Consider the following 19,742-nt stretch of genomic DNA (forward strand, 5'->3'; position numbering starts at 1 on the left):
AACTTTCAACCGTCGTATTTCCTCCGACAACAAGCTTGTTCGATACATTCGTGACAAAAATAGCATATGTATATCTTCTATTTACACAGAAACGAATGTTGGATTGTTACAGAGCGATTATAACACTTTGTACTTATTAGCCTTTGTACATTCACGAGAATCTATGTAGAGTATACGTGAATTTAGTTGTATACAAAATTAATAGAAAATTAATATTAAGTTGTAACAATCAGTAAAATACTGTGAGTGGCTTCTTCTATTCTGTGTGTTTGGTAAGTAACGAGAGCTTGTTGATCACTCGTGAATTTAAGTAGTTCGTTTCATCGTGACCCGACGTTTGATCAGTAAAACGATTCTTTTCGTTGATCAACCTTGTTCACGAAGCGTGCACATTCTGCCTATACTATCTACAAAAATACAATAGTAATATACACAAGCGTGAGTCAAAAGAAAATCAATTCCTTTATATATAATAAATTCATATAAGTACAAGATTGAACCATCGGTAGGAGGAATGTTACTTTTGCTATTGAATTAGATGTTATTGAATATTTCCTTTGCAGTCAACAATTCAATTACAACGGAGTACAGTTGTTTCAAGCTATCGACAGGAAATACATATATATTCTTATCCACGAAACTAGAGTTAAAGGAACTTGGTTCAGAACTGAGGTACTCAAATCCGTCTAGGAACGGTAAAGAAAATTCAATGTCGCCCCCTTCGAATAAAATGTGTAAGCTGCGTCTCTCTCTCTCTCTCTCTCTCTCTCTCTCTCTCGCGTGTGTGTGTGTGTTTGTAAGCAACAACCGTGTATGCAAAAATTATGTTTATAGTTGATCGTCTACTAAAATAGTGTTCTAATATCGATACACCAGTTTCAAAGGAGGTAATACTATTTAATTACTCTTTCTGCTCTTTCTTCTCTTTGTTTTCCTTGTTCTCGTGGACGTTGAAACCTATGGTTACGCTGGAGCTGTTCGTCAAACTGGCTGCCACGGTTAGTATTGGCTCTTCCTCGCTAGTTAAAGGCGAGGAAGGTGGCTTCGCGTCGACCAAGATCTGCTTCCAATCTTCCAAATCCTTGTCCGACATGTTCGACAACGAGCTCAATTTCGACGCGCATTTGTAACTCAGATTGGTCTGAGGCTTTGGAACGGATACTTTCGGAGTGGAAACGCTCTGCGACCGGGAAAAATTCTTCCTCTTGTGACTGTTGAACGAATGAATCTTTTCCGTGCTGGTGTCTCTGCTTCTCTGAGCTCTCTCCGCGTTCGAGGATTCAGCTTTTTGCTGGGTAGATACTTTCGCTTTATCGGAGACGTCCGCCTCTTTGATCCTAACATCCTCGTCCGCTATGTCCATGCTCTCGACGAGAAACCTGGAGAGAAATACGCGCAGTGTAACGAAAACAATTCTATACACAGATTTTCGTTGTCTTTCCGATTTTGTGAACGATACCCACCTTCCAATCTTTTTGCAGCTGGTGCTAGATTTTGTTCTCGATTTTTCCTGTTGCTCGAATATCCGCTTGACGTCCTGCTTCCTTTGCTCTTCGGTTTGCTTCAACGTTATCGTACGGTCCTCGTCGTCGTCCATATTGTCGAGAGGAAGATCATCGGTGCAAATGATTTTCTGTAGATTGCTACCAAAATTCGTTCCAAAAGTGCACTTTCGAATCTGTCCGTCCTCGTTGCTGTAATAGTCCGTGTACGACACGCTGCCACGACTTTCTCTATGCTCTTGATCGATGTTCATGCAGAAGTCGTTGAAGTCAACGTCCAGACAAGGAGTCGTCGGACACTTGGGGCCCGTGCTGAAAGATTGCGCCCTATAGTAAAGGTCATTGCGTTCTCTTTAGCTTTCCTACATCCTCTTTGTTAATCCTTGTGCAGGCAACCAAAGTCTCGAAATAATTCTCACGTTTAAGAAAAATTGTTAAAGAATATATGGTAAATGAGTATCTGGATATGTGATTGCCCACATAAGGATCAAGTATCGTTCAGATGCTTACCCTTCGTTGCTGATTAAGCTTATAGACATACTGCACTCTCCTGTGGAAGTTGGAGCAGGAGACGATGGTTCGGATGATATAAACGATTGTGGCTCGCTACTCCAACCAGTACCTAAATAAGAGTAATCGTGTAACGAGCAAGGAATTCAAGAGTACTCAGCTAGTAGTTGACGCGTTAGACAACATTGGATATACTCACTGTTGGGACTGGTTGGCGACAGTTGGTTCCTTACATCGCACGGTTCCCCATCGTTCGAAGACTTATATTGTATAGGAGTCGGGGAAATGTATCTAAGAGAAAATTAATTTAAACATAAGAACGGTACGAGACGCACGGTATTAACAGCTATGCATATAAAATGAATTCGGCGAAAACTACACAGCGAGAAATGATCATCCTTACCGTCTTAGAGAGAAAAAAAAATCGTATAAAAAGTCCTAATACTCACAAAGGTGGTTTATTTAATTTTTTCTTACGGTACCTGACAGCTTCCAAAGCGGAAGAGTGGTACTCGCAACTGATCCCGCCGACACTGAGATTAGGATTAACGGATTCATGAGTGGATCCACCCGGCGACGGATACTTTGGAGGCGACGAGGCAGGTGTACGAAACAGGGGAGCTGTAGTCATCATTTCCAAAAAGGAGTCCAACTGGCGAAGAGACAAGGCATTGTGGAGCGTCTCCAGTGGCCTGATAGGTGGCACACCACCGAAGCCTTCTATCGCTGATTGGGATAAAATCGAGTAGAGAAGGAGCGCTTCCGAATGTATGTAAATAAATATACATACACACATAACATATAGATATAGATATACATATACATATACATATACATATACATATATGTGTATATGTTCGTTCTAGGGTTTCGAACCGTTCCAAATATAGAAAGTTCTATAGTTAGGAAACTCACCAGCAACAGCGGACGCGTGAGGAGGAACCATGTCCTTCAAGTTAGGAGCACTGGAGGATCCACTGATAACCGCGGTGCTGAACAGACTGTTGGCTGACCCGGTCAGCTTCTTGTTGATGTTGTAGCCCAACAGCTTGAAATAACTCATCTGTCCGGAGATACTGTGACGGTGGCGCCTTGCTGTGCAGGTAGGGTCAGGTTGAATGATCGAAGGTCGTGTGTCTGGAGATGAGAAGGATCTCTGAGGCTGGAGTCGGGAGAACGGTGCACGTGGACACTTGGACCTATGGTTAGACTCGCGCGAGGGGATGTCATGATCGCCGTGAGCATCATTACCGTGCACAGAGGACGAATGGTAAAGCATACTAACACGATCGGGTACATCATCTACCAGTCTACCGTGCCACTGGAGGGTCACATTTGTGCAAGACCAACATCTGCGTACCAACGAACAACCGGCTGAGAAGTTCTCCGTCGAACAAACCGAATCACCGAGCAAAAAGTTATGCAAATTCGGACACGACATCGTTCCAGTTGGTCGACGAACACTCTCGAAAGCAGAACCACCACCGCACGTCCTTCGAACGGCTTCCTTGTCGAACCTCCACTTCCGTCTTCCCTTGGACACCGGATACCGTTCGCCCGACATACGTTCGCCGGATGCTAACAAGGAACAACCGAGAGACGTCGGCAGACATTGTCCTTGTCGAGACACGTTGGACGAGCTAACAACCTCTGGATCGAAGCTAACCGACTGCGGACTATCTTTCGCTCTCTCGTATCCAGAGCTGTCGTTGGAGGAGACGCTGCAAGATGAGCGATTCGACTCTTCCTGATAGAGGTTCAGATAACAAGAACAATTAAAGAACTTGTGAGACAACGAACGAGCAAAGTAGGTGTCGAAGTTGGATCGTTCCATGGGCGGCAGGTCCCTGCTTCGCATAATTAGTTCTGACACGTTACAATTATAACAGAGACACCTGGGCAAATAGGGAGACAACGAACGAGACCGTTTACCAAGCTGGGCCTGGTCTCGCGCTGTCCCTGGGACTCTGTCGCGATGGGATAACAAACGGGAGGACTTTGGTGTCCACGGATTGCTCCGTGAATCAGGCCTGATCGTGGTCGATCTAACTGTCGACGATGACGACGACGACGATTCGCGCGCGATATAGGGGACAATCGTATCTGTATGGGAACGTCCGTATTTCTTACTTTGAAAGCGTAGACGAGGGTCAGCCTCTTCGGAATCGGTATCGAGGCATGTCGAGAGACGAACCGTGGGGACCGGGACCACGATATCCGTGATATCCGTGATATCCGGGATATCCGAGGCTCTGCTGTTCGGCGAAACTAGAGGGGTATTGTGTAAAGTCACCAAAGGTGTTGAAGTGGAGGTTTCGATTGAAGGAACAGGTAACTCCGGTGAGCTGAAGGAGTGCGGCAAAACCACCTTCCCCGTAGGCACGTGCAGCAAAGCCTGGCTAGACGTCTCTATCCGGCGCTTTGTCATCCCATGCTGCCCCTTCTCTGTGTGTATACATTTGCATTTGCGTTCGAGCGTGTGTATTTGTGTGTGTGTGTGTGCGTGTTTTTTTTTTGTTTGTTTGTTTGTGTACATGCAGTCGCGTGAATGAAACGATGCAGTTAGAATGAAAATAATGGCAATTTAGCAGCGCGGGACAGGGCACAGAGGAGGGAAAGAAAAGAAAAGAAGAGAAACAGAGTATTAAATTAACCCGTCGTAGAAGAAATAAAAGTAATCATTGGCAAGAACCTTTGGCGCTATGTCGATGACACAAGTCTCTCAATGAAATTTTCGTTAATTCTTTAGCGGAACAAGCATAATTTGCAACTTGTACGACGCTCCAAAGGAAAGATTCAAAACCAATGGCGGAATAAACTAACTGAAATACAGAGGAAATATGACTTGTACTTTGATCCGCTTGTGATTAAAAGGCACAACTTTAGTTAGTGTTAGACACCCGTGGCACACGATAGCCATGCAACCAGTAGCCAACTAGACAACATCGATATATTAATAGAGAAATCATGATTATGAATCGTTGATTGTGGGGACCGATGACGATCAAAGACTCTGGAAACTTTCGATAGTGTGATTAGAATTGGTATTCGAAGGAACTGATTGCCATCGACGCGCTCGACAATCTAGGAACACAAAACTCTCGATGCACATTTAGTGTTGCATGTTTATGTATCACACCGGCAAAGAAAACGTAACGCTGCACACAGAAATGTAAATACGTGTACATAACACAAAAAAAAACTGCTTGTTATTATCGAATTGACAACGGAAACAACACGCTGGTGGCACCATTCAGAAAATCTCAAAATTTCAAAAGTTTCGGATCAGAACGTTCGACGAAACCGGACGGGATGAAAACGAATTATGAACGTATGATTATACAATGAGATTGATGTGTTAACGGTTTACGTGTAAAAGAAAAAAGCAGACACGATCTTCGAAAACAACTAAGCTCGGTTAATTGCAAATCCTGATGGAACAGTGAGCTCAGGAATGAAGGAATAATCAGGAGGACAACTGAATGAGTCACGCGACAAATACAGTTTTTGTGTGTAACTCAAACAGTCGCCGACATAAATTAGTTGGCTTCCACGCGCACAACTATCGCTGAGCAAAGAGTTATTTCAACTGAATTTTCCTTTATCAGCTTATGTTCGTGATGTTCCTCTTTCGTATTCGATCGATTAGCTTTCTGTTGTTCAAGCTCTGGCTCGTAAACTATTATGCTTTAACCGAACAACTAATTTCAATTTTACTCCAATAACATAATTGGCTTGGTATCGAAACACTTGAAAAATAAAAAACATGTGTCAATCATATGCTACAATACAGAAAAAAACCAGTGTGATTAAACGGAACATGGCACTTATAATACGGGAAAAAAGAACATTGCAATATCCAGGATTCGGCGTGACGCTAAGGGGAACCACTACAGTATACGGTGTGCATCTCATTCTATGGTTACTACGGTTACTGGTAGGACGGATGCTTAATAAAAAGATATCGTAGCACCGATAAGTATGCGAAGATGCTACATCGATAACGGAAACGGTAGGTGAAAACGCAAATTGCAGCAGTCTATGTTGCAACTAAAGATTGCTATTGACCAAGCAAAGATGCTTATTGTAAGACGATAATCGTAAGAAATACAAAAAGATTGTTGATCTGCAAAGATACGAAGAATCGAGTCCTCTCTCAGATTATACAGATTTAGATTTCACAGAAATCCTGCAACGATCATTGACTGAAGTGGGAACAAAAAAAAAAAAGAAGAAAGAGAAAACGAAAAAGAAAAAGAAAAAAAACGCTAGCACATTCTTTTCAACATTGTCCTGTTATAGCACCATAGCAGGAAGTCTGAATGACATACCTTCCTTGTTGACCGCGTCCAAGCTCTGATACTGCAGCTTGTCCGCAGCTATAAAAAGACATGAAAAAACACCAGACTTTGTCATGAAAAAATCGAATCGTTAATTCCCGTCGACCGGTAAATCCCATCCCATTCCATTCCCCTCCCCAAAAAACGTTTCAAGTTAGTTTTGCTTCGCAAGAAAGTTCCGCTAACTGGTTCTAGCAATACTCGACTCAAAGTGTATGCGACATCTATTTACACAGGTCTTTGAATCTTTGTTATAGTAAAAAAGTGAAGTGCTTGTAGATACATATCTATCATGCATGTCCAAAGATATTAGCATCGATCCACATTATTGCTTGGAGAAAAATATATACATTACCGACCAACGCCAAAGCACGCTTACCTTTCTCAGGCTTGTCTTGTCTTTGATGATCGTAACTGCGTGCACGTGGCTCCACGATTCCGCCTCTTTCCGCGTCGCGTCGTTGACGCTGACTAGCAGCCAACTGGCTACCGAGTCTAGCTGCTTCATGACCCGCCACTGTTCTAGCACTAAAAAGGATTTCGTCGAAATCACTGTAGCAGATCCTATATAGGTAATATTGGTTGCACCATTTTCCACCGTGTTTTACATCTGCGCGCACCTTATCGGAATTGGCGCGGAGCTCTGCAAGAATCCACTGTCAAATGGTTCATCCATTATGTTGGGTTCCAGGTCCATCATATCGACGGCTCTGCTCGTTGTTGGACTATCCATTATCGAGTCCATTGCATCGGTTTCCATCACCAGCGGGGGCGTGTCCTTTAAATTGCAATAAATATATTACACTATTCGAGTTCGAATTCTAATACCGATCATAATTATTCGAATAATGATAAAGTCGAGTCGTTCGAAAAGACTCTGCCGATAGGCCTCCGACAGCTGAAGCGTTTCGAAAAAGCTTTGTAAAAAAAAAAGAACGAGCGCATACAGATTGCATCGGTGGATTCATAAAATCGTCATCCGAAATTGCCAATTCGACGTCTTCTTCTTCTATCCGTGCACTGCACTGAGAAATAGTGTCTTGCGTGGATCCGCCGCCGCTTTCACCCTGAGAATACCATATAGATCGTATGGGTTTTTGATGTTTCCGTTCGAGGTAATAATTTCGGCAAACTTACGATATTGTGGCTACTCTCGTTTCGCGAATGAGGTCTGAACCCTGGCCCTGGCGGTAAATTTTTTTGTACGCAACAGTTCACGCCAGGACTGAAATGCAACTCAACATGGAAACGTTCTTCGCTGCTGGGATCCTTAGTTGGATCTTCGTACAGCATGACTACAATTTGCGACATGTAGTTTAATTCGGACACCATGCTAACGTACTCCATAGCTCGTCGCCATTGCTCGTCTTTTACTATCTATAACGTTTCAAACAAATAGAGAATGCAAAAATTGGCCACTATTACTTACATCGAGCAAGCCGCCGTAACGTAACACCGTTAACAAGGAGTGCACGTGACTCTCGCTGGTGAAATACAATCTTGTGCGCACGTGTCGGCCAGGACTCGAAACACCGTGAGAATATCTAGAATATTCGTCCCATTAAATGAAAATTTCAAAACAAAGCAAAGCAGTAATCTATAATATCGGCAATTCAATTGATTACCTTGGATTAAGTCGATTCACTGTTTCTTCTCCAGATTCTTCGATATTTCTTTGCAAATCGGCTCTGATCTTCTTCAAAAGGGGAGTACAAATACCTTGTCCTATAGTTAATTTCTCTTGTACCGTTAATCCGTATTCCTATTGTAAATAACAACGAGTCGGATTATTAGCGGGCGAATAATGTTAAGAGGAGAAGAGTAGGCCATTGAGAGAAAATCTTGCCTGTGGTATAACTATATCTGCCAAATATTTCGAGTAAATGTACAGTTCTTCCGCGTGCTCGAATTGCAACGTATGGTTATTGTGTTGCAAATCATACTTGATGCAGTCGTAAATATCAGGTATTTTTGATATATCGAATCTCTTGTTCTTAGTACAAAAATCCTTTTCGATCTTTCCCCAGCGGCGACCCATTAACTCCCATGTCTCGCCGTGATAAAGAATTGCATCTGCACATACAGATGTCGCGTGAATTTCCAAAAAATGTTCCCATAGAAGATAACGTGATCGTATATTCTATACAATACCTTTCGTTTTCGAATCATCTTTCTTAATCCTCACAATGTCCATTAGCTTCTGAATCAAGATATGTACATGCTGACAACAGCGAACCGGATTTTTAACAAAATCCATGGCTGCATTGATACTCAACGCGTTCCCAGGGTTTATTTGTTCTCTGTCCTCACGAGTAAACTCTCGGTCTTGTTGCAACAGCTCGTGAAGTTTCGTCTTGACCCTGTAGGATGGAACTCGTTGTTTCGTGTTCATAATGTTCATTCCCATAGTACATACATATATGTACGTATACATATATCTTCGAATTTGGTACGTACATGTTCTGGTATTTGCTACTGTCGCAATCGTTGTCCAAAAGACCATTGGTGTTTGCGCTCTTGACCATTTGCACCAATATCGGAGTCAATTCGCCCTCCAGGGCGAGCAAACCTTTCGCGAACGCCGCTGCAGTCATCTGTACTCTTCCCTCGTCGCTCGCATAGATCTTCAAATCGTGACGAAAGGTTGAATGAAGTCGCAACAGACCCAAACCTTGAGCACCGGCATAATCACCTACGTTCGCAGGAGAAAACTTTTTAAAACGCTTTGCAACGACAGAATGGAATTGAAACGTCTCTTTGAACCTTAACAAACATAGAGTACGAGTCTGATTCTGCGAGTGATCTATGTCCTGGTAAGAAGATCATAGCTAATCATTATAAAAATTACTCGATTAAATGTCATTTCACGCAAATACACATGACGGGTCTTGTTACCCATGATACATACAGTGTGTCCCACGAGCTCTGTCCACTTGAACATCTTGGTTATTTCAAACAATACGAGAAAATGTTACTTACAGAAATTGTAGGGTTTAAGAAATTACATAATATGGTATAAATGATATTTTTGCAAGTGGAGGCGTTGAGAAGATATAGAAGTCACCTTTGTTTTTTTAAATGGAATGTCCAATTTTTTATGCTTAATTTCGATAGGTTGGCGTATTCTAGGTATAAAAGTACTAAAGTGTATTTGTCCTAAAACTTGCCGATGCTGAGATATTTGACTGTTTTCATTCTATTACTTTCATTATGAAACGCATTCAAGGATATGCTCACTACGTCAAATGTAAACATTGGTAGGCTTTTCATGAAAAACATTCTGCATGAAAACAGTCAAATATCTCAGCAACGGTAAGTTTTAGGGAAAATATACTTTAGTACTTTTATACTCAGATACGCCAATCTATCGAAATCGAGCATAAAAAATTGGGCATTAAAAAAAACAAAAATGACCTCTATATCTTCTCTACCCCTCCACTTGCAAGAATATCATTTATACCATATTATGCAGTTTCTTAAACCCTACAACTTCTATAAGTAACATTTTCTCGTATTGTTTGAAATAACCAAGATATTCAAGTGGACAGAGCTCGTGGGACACGTTGTATATGAGGATAACTGTCTTGAACTGGTAAACACATTTGTACGAATAGTTTCTACATAGTCTTTATTAATATTTTGCAATGAATTTTTCTATCTGTTGTCTGTTTTGGTAAAACAAAAGAAAGTGCCCTGTTTAAGAAAATTGTTTAAGAAAGAATAGAAGAATGTGTACATGTGTGCAATTTTGCATGATAATGTATGAGCAGTGAAACACTACTAGAGAACAGACTTATTCCAGAATAAAATAGATATACATTTAATGCTACAGAAATGTACACAAGCATCTACCATCAAATTATGCAACGATTCATTGCAATGTTGTAGAGTGCACATACAGTCAGCACAGATACATTCTGAATGCTGGTTGAACTTTATGATGATCGTAATCGAACGCGCTATCACTATGTCTATGCATTATGACACAATCTACAGACAACTACGGAACAAGCGTTGATTCAGAATAAACAGTTACCGTGGTTTGGTAACATCTTTGAGTCTTCCTCTGAAATAATATTTGAAATTGTTTGTGAATTTCAAAGATTTCTTTGAGAAAAAGTAAACAATACAGAAATATTTTTACTACCGTTTTCAGCTAAGACGATTACAACTTACAAATTACATTAAATTACAAACTTGTCACGCTTTCAACAACTTTTTCGGCAGTTAAAAGGTAAAAGTGCTTTTCACCTGGATAAATCAGCTGGATCTCAACACAAAATATTTTACGCGTACGCTATGCAAGTTACAGCAACGTTATGCATTTCTGCCATCTTGTAAAAAACTTATTAAAGAAAATAAATTCTTTGTGGCGTATGAAATAACTTAAAAAATGATTATGACAAGCGTATGAACATAAGATACGAACCACTAAGGTGTCTACCTTGACCACCGGGGTACATGCAACGAAATATTCTTCCTAATTCCTCCGCTTGAATGCGACCAGCGGGTGTTAATTCTCCGCCCCATTTCAAGATAAGTACAAGTGACGGTTCTCCCAGCCGATCTAAAACCAATCAACAAGATGCGTAACGTCTGATCGACATCCAGTTTGATAACGTGAAAAGAATGTGTTACTTTTTGTACCATCATCCGAGGAACTTCCTCTCGGTCGTCCTCTTGGCTGATACTTCATTTGTACTTTACGATTTATTCCTGAGAAGTGACCATACCTGCAACCAAATATTAATCGTTTCAAGTTGAAGCAATTTTCGATGTCCAACAAACTTTCGCTTTTTTTTGCGAATTTTTTTAATGAAAGCCAAATTAGTTCAGCGGACAGTGTATTTTTGACGAAAGCAACATAAAATACCTACATTTCTAAAACGCTTTTCAATTGTTCGAGTTTTCCTTGCTTTTCTTCCAATTCCGGACCTGCAGCCCTGTGCTGTATCTCGGCCAGTAGACTCCGAGCAGTGTCCAATATCTCTTGCAGCTGCTTGGGTCGCTTCAATTTAATGTGACCATGCTTGTAACCGTCGTATTTTGCAAATATCTCGAAGAATCTAGCCCGAAGAGTAAAAAGTGCGAATCACGGTATTTTCGAAAGATTTTCTGCATCTACGCATCTATCTACGAAGACTTACTTCGGATGACGAACTTCCACCTTCATTTTTTGCTTTGGGGTTCTATCACCGTGTCTTATGACAGCGACAACACAACGTAATTCCATCCTGTGGCGACACAAAGATATTATGAAACATTCAAATTGTATTATAGAATAGCGGGTGTAGAAGAACGAAATAAAAATGTACTAACATCTTTCCAAATGTCGTGGGTACGATTGGCGGGTCGTCCAATTGAAACGGAACGCTCCATGGAATATGCAAAGTAGGTGCTAATTCCCTGAGAATCATGTTTCCCAAAATCTTTGCGCAATCGTCGTAGTACTTATTCGAATTTTTGACAAAACTGAAGCCATTCACGTCGCAGACGAACGATTGACCGTTTGCTCTGAATCAGAGAGAAAGAGAGAGAGGGAGAGAGAGAGAGAGAGAATGTGTTTTCATTTACTTTGATTATCGCGGTACACTTTGGATCGGTTGTTAGAGAGTTTCCGTTTCTGTTTCTACTCACCTAAGCAAATCAAAACCGCAAACCGTTTGCTTGAAAGCTAAACATACTTTTCTACTTATTAGCTTCTCGGCGTTGCTTAGTATGACAGGATACCGAATTTCTTTCCCTTCTGAGTCTCTTTCCACTTTTCCATCTAACGCAGGACTTTTCCGAGCCTCGGCGTGAGCATAGTCGGGCCCCACTGTGTAAACTTTAACATCTGTCCCATCGGTGGGCATAAAATCTTCATAAATGTAAGAACCCGTTTTACGTACTCGAGATTCTGGCGAATATACACTACTGCGACTTCCAATCTGTGAAACAACCGTGAAATAGTATAATTATGCCCCGTTGAACGTTGACGGTGAACCTGCAGAACAGCTACCTACCCTCTGATTTCGATGATTTTTCATGTAAAGTAAAAGATTGCGATTGAAAATATTGAGACTTATAATATATCCAAAAATCATCGAAATCGGAGGATAGGCAGCTATTCTGCGGATTCACTGCGTTGACTGGTAGCGGATAATAATTAATACCTTCCTGAATAATCTCTGGCTACCTCCACCCGCAGATGTAGGATAATAAATGTAGATGTTATGATCTTCGGCAGACACTGGCTTTTCCACAAATGGTTTGTTGAATGTAACACCGTTAACCTCCACATGATCTTCCGACTCCACCAACTCGTGATCTAAACAAATTCTTTTCATTATAAAGTGAATCTAAGTAAAGTGAAAGACTCTCACATACGTTTTGGATCGGACGAATCTCTATCTAGAACAGCATATCTTGGAATCTCGATACCTTCGCTGCTTAGAATAGCATAAACTCTCCTGCGATCCTGTAACATCAAATTATAAGTGAACTCTAATCCTTGTGATTTACTTAATTTGAATCCCCGCGATTTACTTACTTGAATATCATACTGCATTGGCAGATTATTGATAATGAAGGGATTTCTAAGATTAGCATAACTTATAGCTTTGTCGAGAGGAAAACCTTTACTGTGGAAACTTATTAAGCAGTCAACGATTGGCCAATCTTCTACGGATTCCTGTGTATGCAGACTTTCATGTAGAAACGAATCGACTAATCTTTCGTTTATCTTTTCTATTACCTTCAAGATCACTTCTTCAGGGAATACCACTATTTTAATGTACTCAAATTCTTCTAATCTCGTCAAAATTTCTTTCATCGGTTTACTCTGCGACTTCTTCGCCATCGCACAGACTCCAACCAACACTTGCTTCCCTTCTCCTTCCAAATCACTGCCACCCATGCATCCATCATCATTGCTGCACCCGTCCGACAGTTCGGCCTAATTAACAAATTTTCTCCATATGATTCGCATTAATTACTGTCACATCATCCATATTATTCCTTCTTTTCTTTTCTTTTGCTATACATTTGTAAAATGCTAATAACAACGTATTTATTAGAGCAACGCAATCATATTTGTTAGTATTCATAATATTACATTTATGAATATGTTTACACAAACTCAAGAATGTAACTTGCATTACTATCCTCTATGTAAATTCGGAATTTATGAATTTTATGAAAATTTGTGTTAATCATTGTGTTAAATACTGCTCACCCAATATGCTTTCAAACAGGATAAAAAACCAGGTCTGTCTAGAGTGTTTTCTGTGTAATTCTCATGCAGTCTTGATTCTCTATTCATTCTATTATATATGTGTTATGTACTTTACTTTCCATGCAATTAGATGTAAAAGTTATAGATCGACCAGAAGCATTATTCCCTACGTAAAAAGGGAAACATAAATGGAATCTAAAGATTATACTTTTAAGAAAATATAGTATCTGTTTGGCAATAAAATTAATAGAAGAAAAACATGAAAAATATATATATCACTTCTAATTGTTTAATTAAAATATTCGATGATTTATCAATTTATAGTTTCATTTAAAATGCAATTTATACTTAAATATATAAATTAATAAAACTAATAAAAACTTTGTAAAATGACTCTATGTTAAACTACTTTGTGGCTGTTCTAGTCTCATTATATCACTAGTCGGATAATCGTATGCTTAATCAAGAACAAGTACGAGCAAACAAACTCAAACCTGTTTGCTTAAAGATAAAGGAAGAATTATATTCTTAATAAATCCTATTTTACACAGTTTACATTACCATAAAATTGCATTGCTAGAATGTTTTGTACGCTATAGCGTAAGTTTCATTTCATACAATAAGTTAGAGAATAAACTTCTTAAAACCCTGTAATTCCCATGTTTAAATATATTCACAATATATTAGTGATAAATAAGCATAAGTGAAAAAGCGATGTATGAAACATTTAATAGAAGGAAAAAGAAAATAACAATTCTACCATCATTTGCCAATATGGTTCTGCTTCATTATCGCAATCAAAGATGTAAACATCAGGAACCGTAGTACACGAAGAAGAATTTATATTTTCCATTATTGATCCCGATTCAAAACGATCACGATTACCGTAACGAATGCACTTATCTAAATAGTGTTACTAAAACACAGTACACATACGAACAACAACCAGTAGAGTGCATCGCTCGAAAGAAAAATGATAATACACTTAAAAACATTGGTCTCTAACATACTTGCTATTTGTCTTCAAGAATACAGTTACTAAAAACAAGTATATTTCATATATTTTAAATCTATAATAGTCACAGATTTCATAAGTATATAATAAATTTAGATCAAAGACCTAAACTTTGACCTAGACTTTGATTCAAAATGATCGCACAATAAACACACAGAGCACATTAATTGTACATTCGTACACTAATCTTCTCAAGTACTGTTGATAACAAATATTCGCCGATTAAGGTTACAATGTATATAGAAAAACAGTGATCGTGTAAAATATGATAATCACGTATTATACATGCTATTAAAGAAGAATCCAAAATACATCTGGTACAGGCTTTATTTATAGGCCAATTTATTTTTAGACTAGCAACAGCTAACACGTATTTTTTGTTTTATAAATTACCAGATTATTTGCAAGTAATCGAAAAAGTAGATCAATTAAGCAGCAATGAAAGTATCGTAGCATTTAGATATGATAGGTGTTCACCTTTTTTTTTAAAAAGAAGAAGATAAATTGGTTAAGAAGTGTTACATAAACGTGCTACCTTAACGAAAACCAATATAGTCACAAGTGAACAGAATAATATATATGTAAAATAAATATATAGAATAAATGGAAAATGTCTCTCCTTAATTATCATCATCTTTCTGATAAAAAATTTATTCGCGTTAAACAGCTATAGATAACATAGACTTTAGATTGATTATCAATCTTGTGATAGTAAAAAGTATCCTAAAGTAGACTTTGAATACATACTATTCTCTGATAAATCATCCAATATTCATAAAATAACTTTTAATAAATTATACAAATACAAATGTGCTGTATATATGTATGTACATTAAACAATTAAATGAAAAAGTAATCTTCATTTGCATTCAGTATCGATAACATTACATACTCTTCGTTGAAAGAAATACAGTTTAGTTGATTAAAAATGATTAATTTCACGGGCAGAATGTTTTATTAAATAAAATAAAGCTTACTCTTTTTGATGAACGATATATAGAAGAAGCAACAGGACCCACAAGGGTTGGTTGAACTGTATTTAAATCCCCTACATAGAAAATTGGTCGACTGGCATTCCGTAGACCCTGTTAATACATTATTATTTAGGTAAAATAATTTTCCACCTTATAAACCAGTAGTATTCTTGCTTACCTGATAACCATGTTCCAATTCAGTGTAAGACATGTCAGAACAGGGTTCATTGAGGAAAAGAAAACAGCTCAGCTGTGATTCAAAGAATTTACTATAATTCTGAAACAAATACACACACTAATCATTTAATTGAACCACAAAGAAAACATACCATTCATTATCAAATACAATAATTAATATACAATGAAAAAGTTCGTTGATATTACTTGCAACGCATAGTTTTCACGTTACAGTGTAACAATAATACATTACCAATTATCGTCTTACCGTTTATTAAATTTACGTGTGTTTACGACTTATTAAGCAGGATATTGATACATGTATATTTAGCTGAAAGAATAGAAGGTAACCTCAGTGAAAAAATTAGGTTTATTTAATTCTGCACACAGATTGGACTCCCATAAACATGTTTTTTGAAAGAAAAAAGTGAAAGATTTCACGTATCAGTAAGAATTAAATATTGTCAAAAGTATCTCGATTTCATGTTACGACGCGAATTGACATCTGCTTACTGAACTGGACATCAATAAAGATTCCGTCGATAGGTACTCTCGGCAAAACTTACCAGTCTCGCTTACGAATTAATCTAGTCTCAACTTTATGTATGACAATAAAGATTAAATAAATAATTTCATCTGTTTATTTGATTTTGAATTCTTATCAGAGTTCGTCAATTTTTGGACATCTTGCAAACTTAAATCTCGATTCCTCGTATCGTTGAGTCATGTATCCTGAATACTATGAATCGATATACATATATATATATATATACATAACAGGCTGATAGGTACAGAATTAACCTTTTTTTCCTTTATTATTAACATTTTACATTTACACAATGATTTTTATAAATAATAGTAGGGTACAGGAATATAGAAAAGTCTGTAATTTGCTGCATTAACTTGATTCAAAGTTCATTTATAAAATTTTATTGCATATTTACATCGCAGTAATTTTTCACGAATGCATAACAAATTTTATGCGACTGCTATAGTAATAGTACTTAATTGAGCAACGTAATGGTGGTCTATGTTATGTGTATATGTATATAACAAAATTAATGGTTACAAGTGTAATTCGATACAAGACTAGCATTATGCGGTAAATGTAAATTACTCTGATAAAACAACGCTATCCCGTTTAAAATGTGAAAAAATCAGTACAGTCAGACGATTTCAATCAAACATTTGATCCAATGTTTGTTTTTGGTGTTAGATCTGAAAATTCTGTTTCAACTGCTCGCTTATTCTGTTTGCATTTTTTTCAAATCGTTTGATACGAGGTACATGTACGAATTTTAATAATAACAATAATTATTGTATAGCTGTTTAGCAGTAAACGAAGGAATTATATACAATGTTTAGAACTCTAAAACTTACAAACTGTTGCTGCACTTGCAAAATTAAAATGTTAACAATTCAGTAACAAGTCATAGCCAAGATTTCATACCTTTTACCAGTTCTATAAAGATGAACGGTAAAAATTTTCAATAAATTATCATTGCATATTACTGTTGTATGTACTGTATATCTCGTTCCGTTATTGTACTACACTTATTTACTCTTTTAAATTAACTAATATTCATTTTATACTATATGTATTATAAACAACATTTGTCTTTACAAAACTCAAAGATTTACATATATTATTTGCACAATGTATATACATTTATTAGTTATGAAAGCTATTAGATAAAAGATATATATATATCTTGTTAAGTATGGCGTATAAATAATTTATGAAAAATTATAAAATCTTAAGTATCGAAACATACAGGTTCCGAACATATAAATGTGAACATTTTTATGCAAAATTTGTACTAGTACCTTACGCGTTTAAATATTACTAATGGCAAAAGACTGCCACTCGTTATTCAAAGACGTTTCTCTGAACCAAACGAATTTTGGATTTGTTTAATTTCGTCTGACCGAAGGAATGATATCACTTGCTTTTTAATATACAATATATATGTATATACACATATATATTAAGTATATTAAATATATAGTATATATGTATATTATTCAGTCATTTATTTCCTATTTGTTTCAGCCTGTGGCTAGACATTAGACGTCATTGCGATTTCATTGATACAAGTTTACGTGCCCGTGCTCGAGCTTCCGTGCGAATATTTGTATACTCGAACCAGAGAATATTAGGAATTAATGTTGTATCACGTATCAGTAGGTACTCTGATATCCGCCTAAAATTACATTATGTTATTATAGTCTTTATATCGTAAGTTATATAAAATTTTCATTATAGACATTGTTACATACCATGAAACAATATGAGGAAAAAATGGTATAAATACTACATGCATTATTAGAAACCATATTACGCCCAATATAACTCCTATGAGCGCACCATATAGGACTTGAGAAATAGAATGGTATAATAAATAAACCCTACTGTACGTCACTAAAAGAGAAACAATTATACAGGCAGCTATAGTAGCGATTCTCCAAAATCTTTCCGAGACACTGCTATTATTGTTATGATGCAGCCTGAAATTAGGAGAACATTAAGGAATAGTTTTTCTGAGTATTCATTGAGAAAAATATGAATTACCTGATGCATATAAAAAGTGTTGAATATGCAGCAAAAAACCACATAAACTGTGCATGCATAGATGGCATACCGTATTCAACAAAAACAGCATCGCGTCTCATCGGTCTCGCTTCGCAAATTGTATGTTTCAATACAAAATTTATGAAATCATTTATTACAATACCGCTAAAAAATGTGATCTACAAGCACAAAACTAGCAATGTCATTTTTCTTGTAAATTAACAGTATTATAAGATTCTTACTTACCGTTTGCAAGTCTCTTCTAAACAAGATCAATGTTATAAAACCAGCTATAATAGCAAACGGTGCTAAACTTATCAGAGCTAAGAATTTTCCAAAAAGATCGCCTGAAAATATAATAATTACGTTAGAGAAAGTAGGTAAAAAATGAGACAAAAATACACAACATCGTTCCAACAACTATAATACTTGTCAACAGTTGAAAATTCATAGCTGCATCTTTTCAACAAGTATCTTTTCAACTATATTATAAATTTTTAATTAAACGATCGTGTATGTGTAAATTTCTGTGATAAAAAAACTAATGTCGTGGTTAGCGATACAAGCTGAGAAATACAAGCTAAATTCTAAATGAAAAAATGTTAGAAATACTATTCAAATAATAGATCTAAAAAAAGGAAAATAAAAGTATTAGTAGTCAAAATTTACGTGTATATTAAACGTAATCGAAATTTATATAAATTTTGTTAGAATATTGAAAGGTACTTGCCCTGGGGATACTCGACTAAAGTAAGAGACAAAGGAATCCATTCTGTATTTTGCATAGTATCCTCAAAACGTCTATGAACTTCGCGAAATGACTCGTCGTCTAATGTTGCCATGTTATCGAAATGTTTGAAGTGACCATAACTCGAACAACTCACCGCGCAGCAACAATCATGGAATCCACAGAGTACATATAGTGGTAGCATAGCCACCAGCTATCTCTCGTTGGTGCTGTAGCTAAAAAAAAAAAAAAATCATTACAATTAATATTTTATTTAATTTATATTAATTAGAGATTTTGTATATTAGATTTATATGTTAGTCACACATTATATATAAAACAAGTAAATTGTACGTCCTGAGATGATCCGTTTCTGTTCCATGCAAAAAGATGATATGGTTCTGTTCCATGCTAAAAAGTAGACATGGTTCTTTTCCATGCTAAAAATCAGAGTCGGTGGCAGCACTATATCGGAAACGCCGAAATCCCGAGCGTGAGCACTTCATATCCTTTGTTTCAACCAGAGATCAACTAACTTTCAACCGATCAACCGACAAAATCAGAGATCAACCGACTTTTGGGTTCAAATTGTTATTGTAATGAAAACGAATATGACTGAAAAAAGACTAACGATTAATACCTAAATCATATAAAAATAATAGCTAATACAACGAAAAGAACACGTATTTTTTTCTTTTAGTATATTACA

At 37.2% G+C, this 19,742-nt stretch overlaps 2 protein-coding genes across 21 annotated transcripts; both read right to left on the reverse strand.

Moving 5' to 3' along the window:
- Positions 1–443: 443 nt before the first annotated feature.
- On the reverse strand, positions 444–16,463 carry L(1)g0196 (inositol hexakisphosphate and diphosphoinositol-pentakisphosphate kinase). Of its 20 annotated transcripts, none has more exons than XM_076785977.1 (32): positions 16,301–16,463; positions 16,003–16,065; positions 15,736–15,834; positions 15,561–15,668; positions 13,089–13,289; positions 12,885–13,025; positions 12,722–12,812; positions 12,508–12,662; positions 11,990–12,282; positions 11,672–11,866; positions 11,500–11,586; positions 11,230–11,418; positions 10,991–11,085; positions 10,782–10,919; positions 10,389–10,418; positions 8,810–9,044; positions 8,504–8,712; positions 8,199–8,425; positions 7,978–8,114; positions 7,782–7,896; positions 7,490–7,729; positions 7,300–7,419; positions 6,973–7,130; positions 6,732–6,880; positions 6,344–6,391; positions 4,143–4,457; positions 2,928–3,107; positions 2,462–2,738; positions 2,212–2,303; positions 2,013–2,124; positions 1,464–1,829; positions 444–1,379 (listed from the first exon to the last, which is right to left on the reverse strand). In XM_076785977.1, the coding sequence occupies exons 3-32, from the start codon at positions 15,766–15,768 to the stop codon at positions 902–904; spliced, it is 5,214 nt and encodes a 1,737-aa protein (XP_076642092.1). In that variant the 5' UTR covers positions 15,769–15,834; positions 16,003–16,065; positions 16,301–16,463; the 3' UTR covers positions 444–901. The 20 variants fall into 20 exon arrangements, with proteins under 20 accessions (XP_076642092.1, XP_076642084.1, XP_076641982.1 ...); XM_076785969.1 differs by having other exon boundaries at positions 2,928–3,149; XM_076785867.1 differs by having other exon boundaries at positions 2,928–4,457; positions 11,000–11,085.
- Positions 16,464–17,708: 1,245 nt separating this feature from the next.
- Positions 17,709–19,269, reverse strand: LOC143352958 (dolichyldiphosphatase 1). The gene is made up of 5 exons (XM_076786022.1): positions 19,037–19,269; positions 18,553–18,653; positions 18,307–18,485; positions 18,015–18,242; positions 17,709–17,938 (listed from the first exon to the last, which is right to left on the reverse strand). The coding sequence occupies exons 1-5, from the start codon at positions 19,236–19,238 to the stop codon at positions 17,809–17,811; spliced, it is 840 nt and encodes a 279-aa protein (XP_076642137.1). The 5' UTR covers positions 19,239–19,269; the 3' UTR covers positions 17,709–17,808.
- Between the last annotated feature and the right edge of the window lie 473 nt (positions 19,270–19,742).

Source organism: Halictus rubicundus, chromosome 1 (genome assembly GCF_050948215.1).
Source record: "Halictus rubicundus isolate RS-2024b chromosome 1, iyHalRubi1_principal, whole genome shotgun sequence".
In the NCBI taxonomy this organism is placed as follows: domain Eukaryota; kingdom Metazoa; phylum Arthropoda; class Insecta; order Hymenoptera; family Halictidae; genus Halictus; species Halictus rubicundus.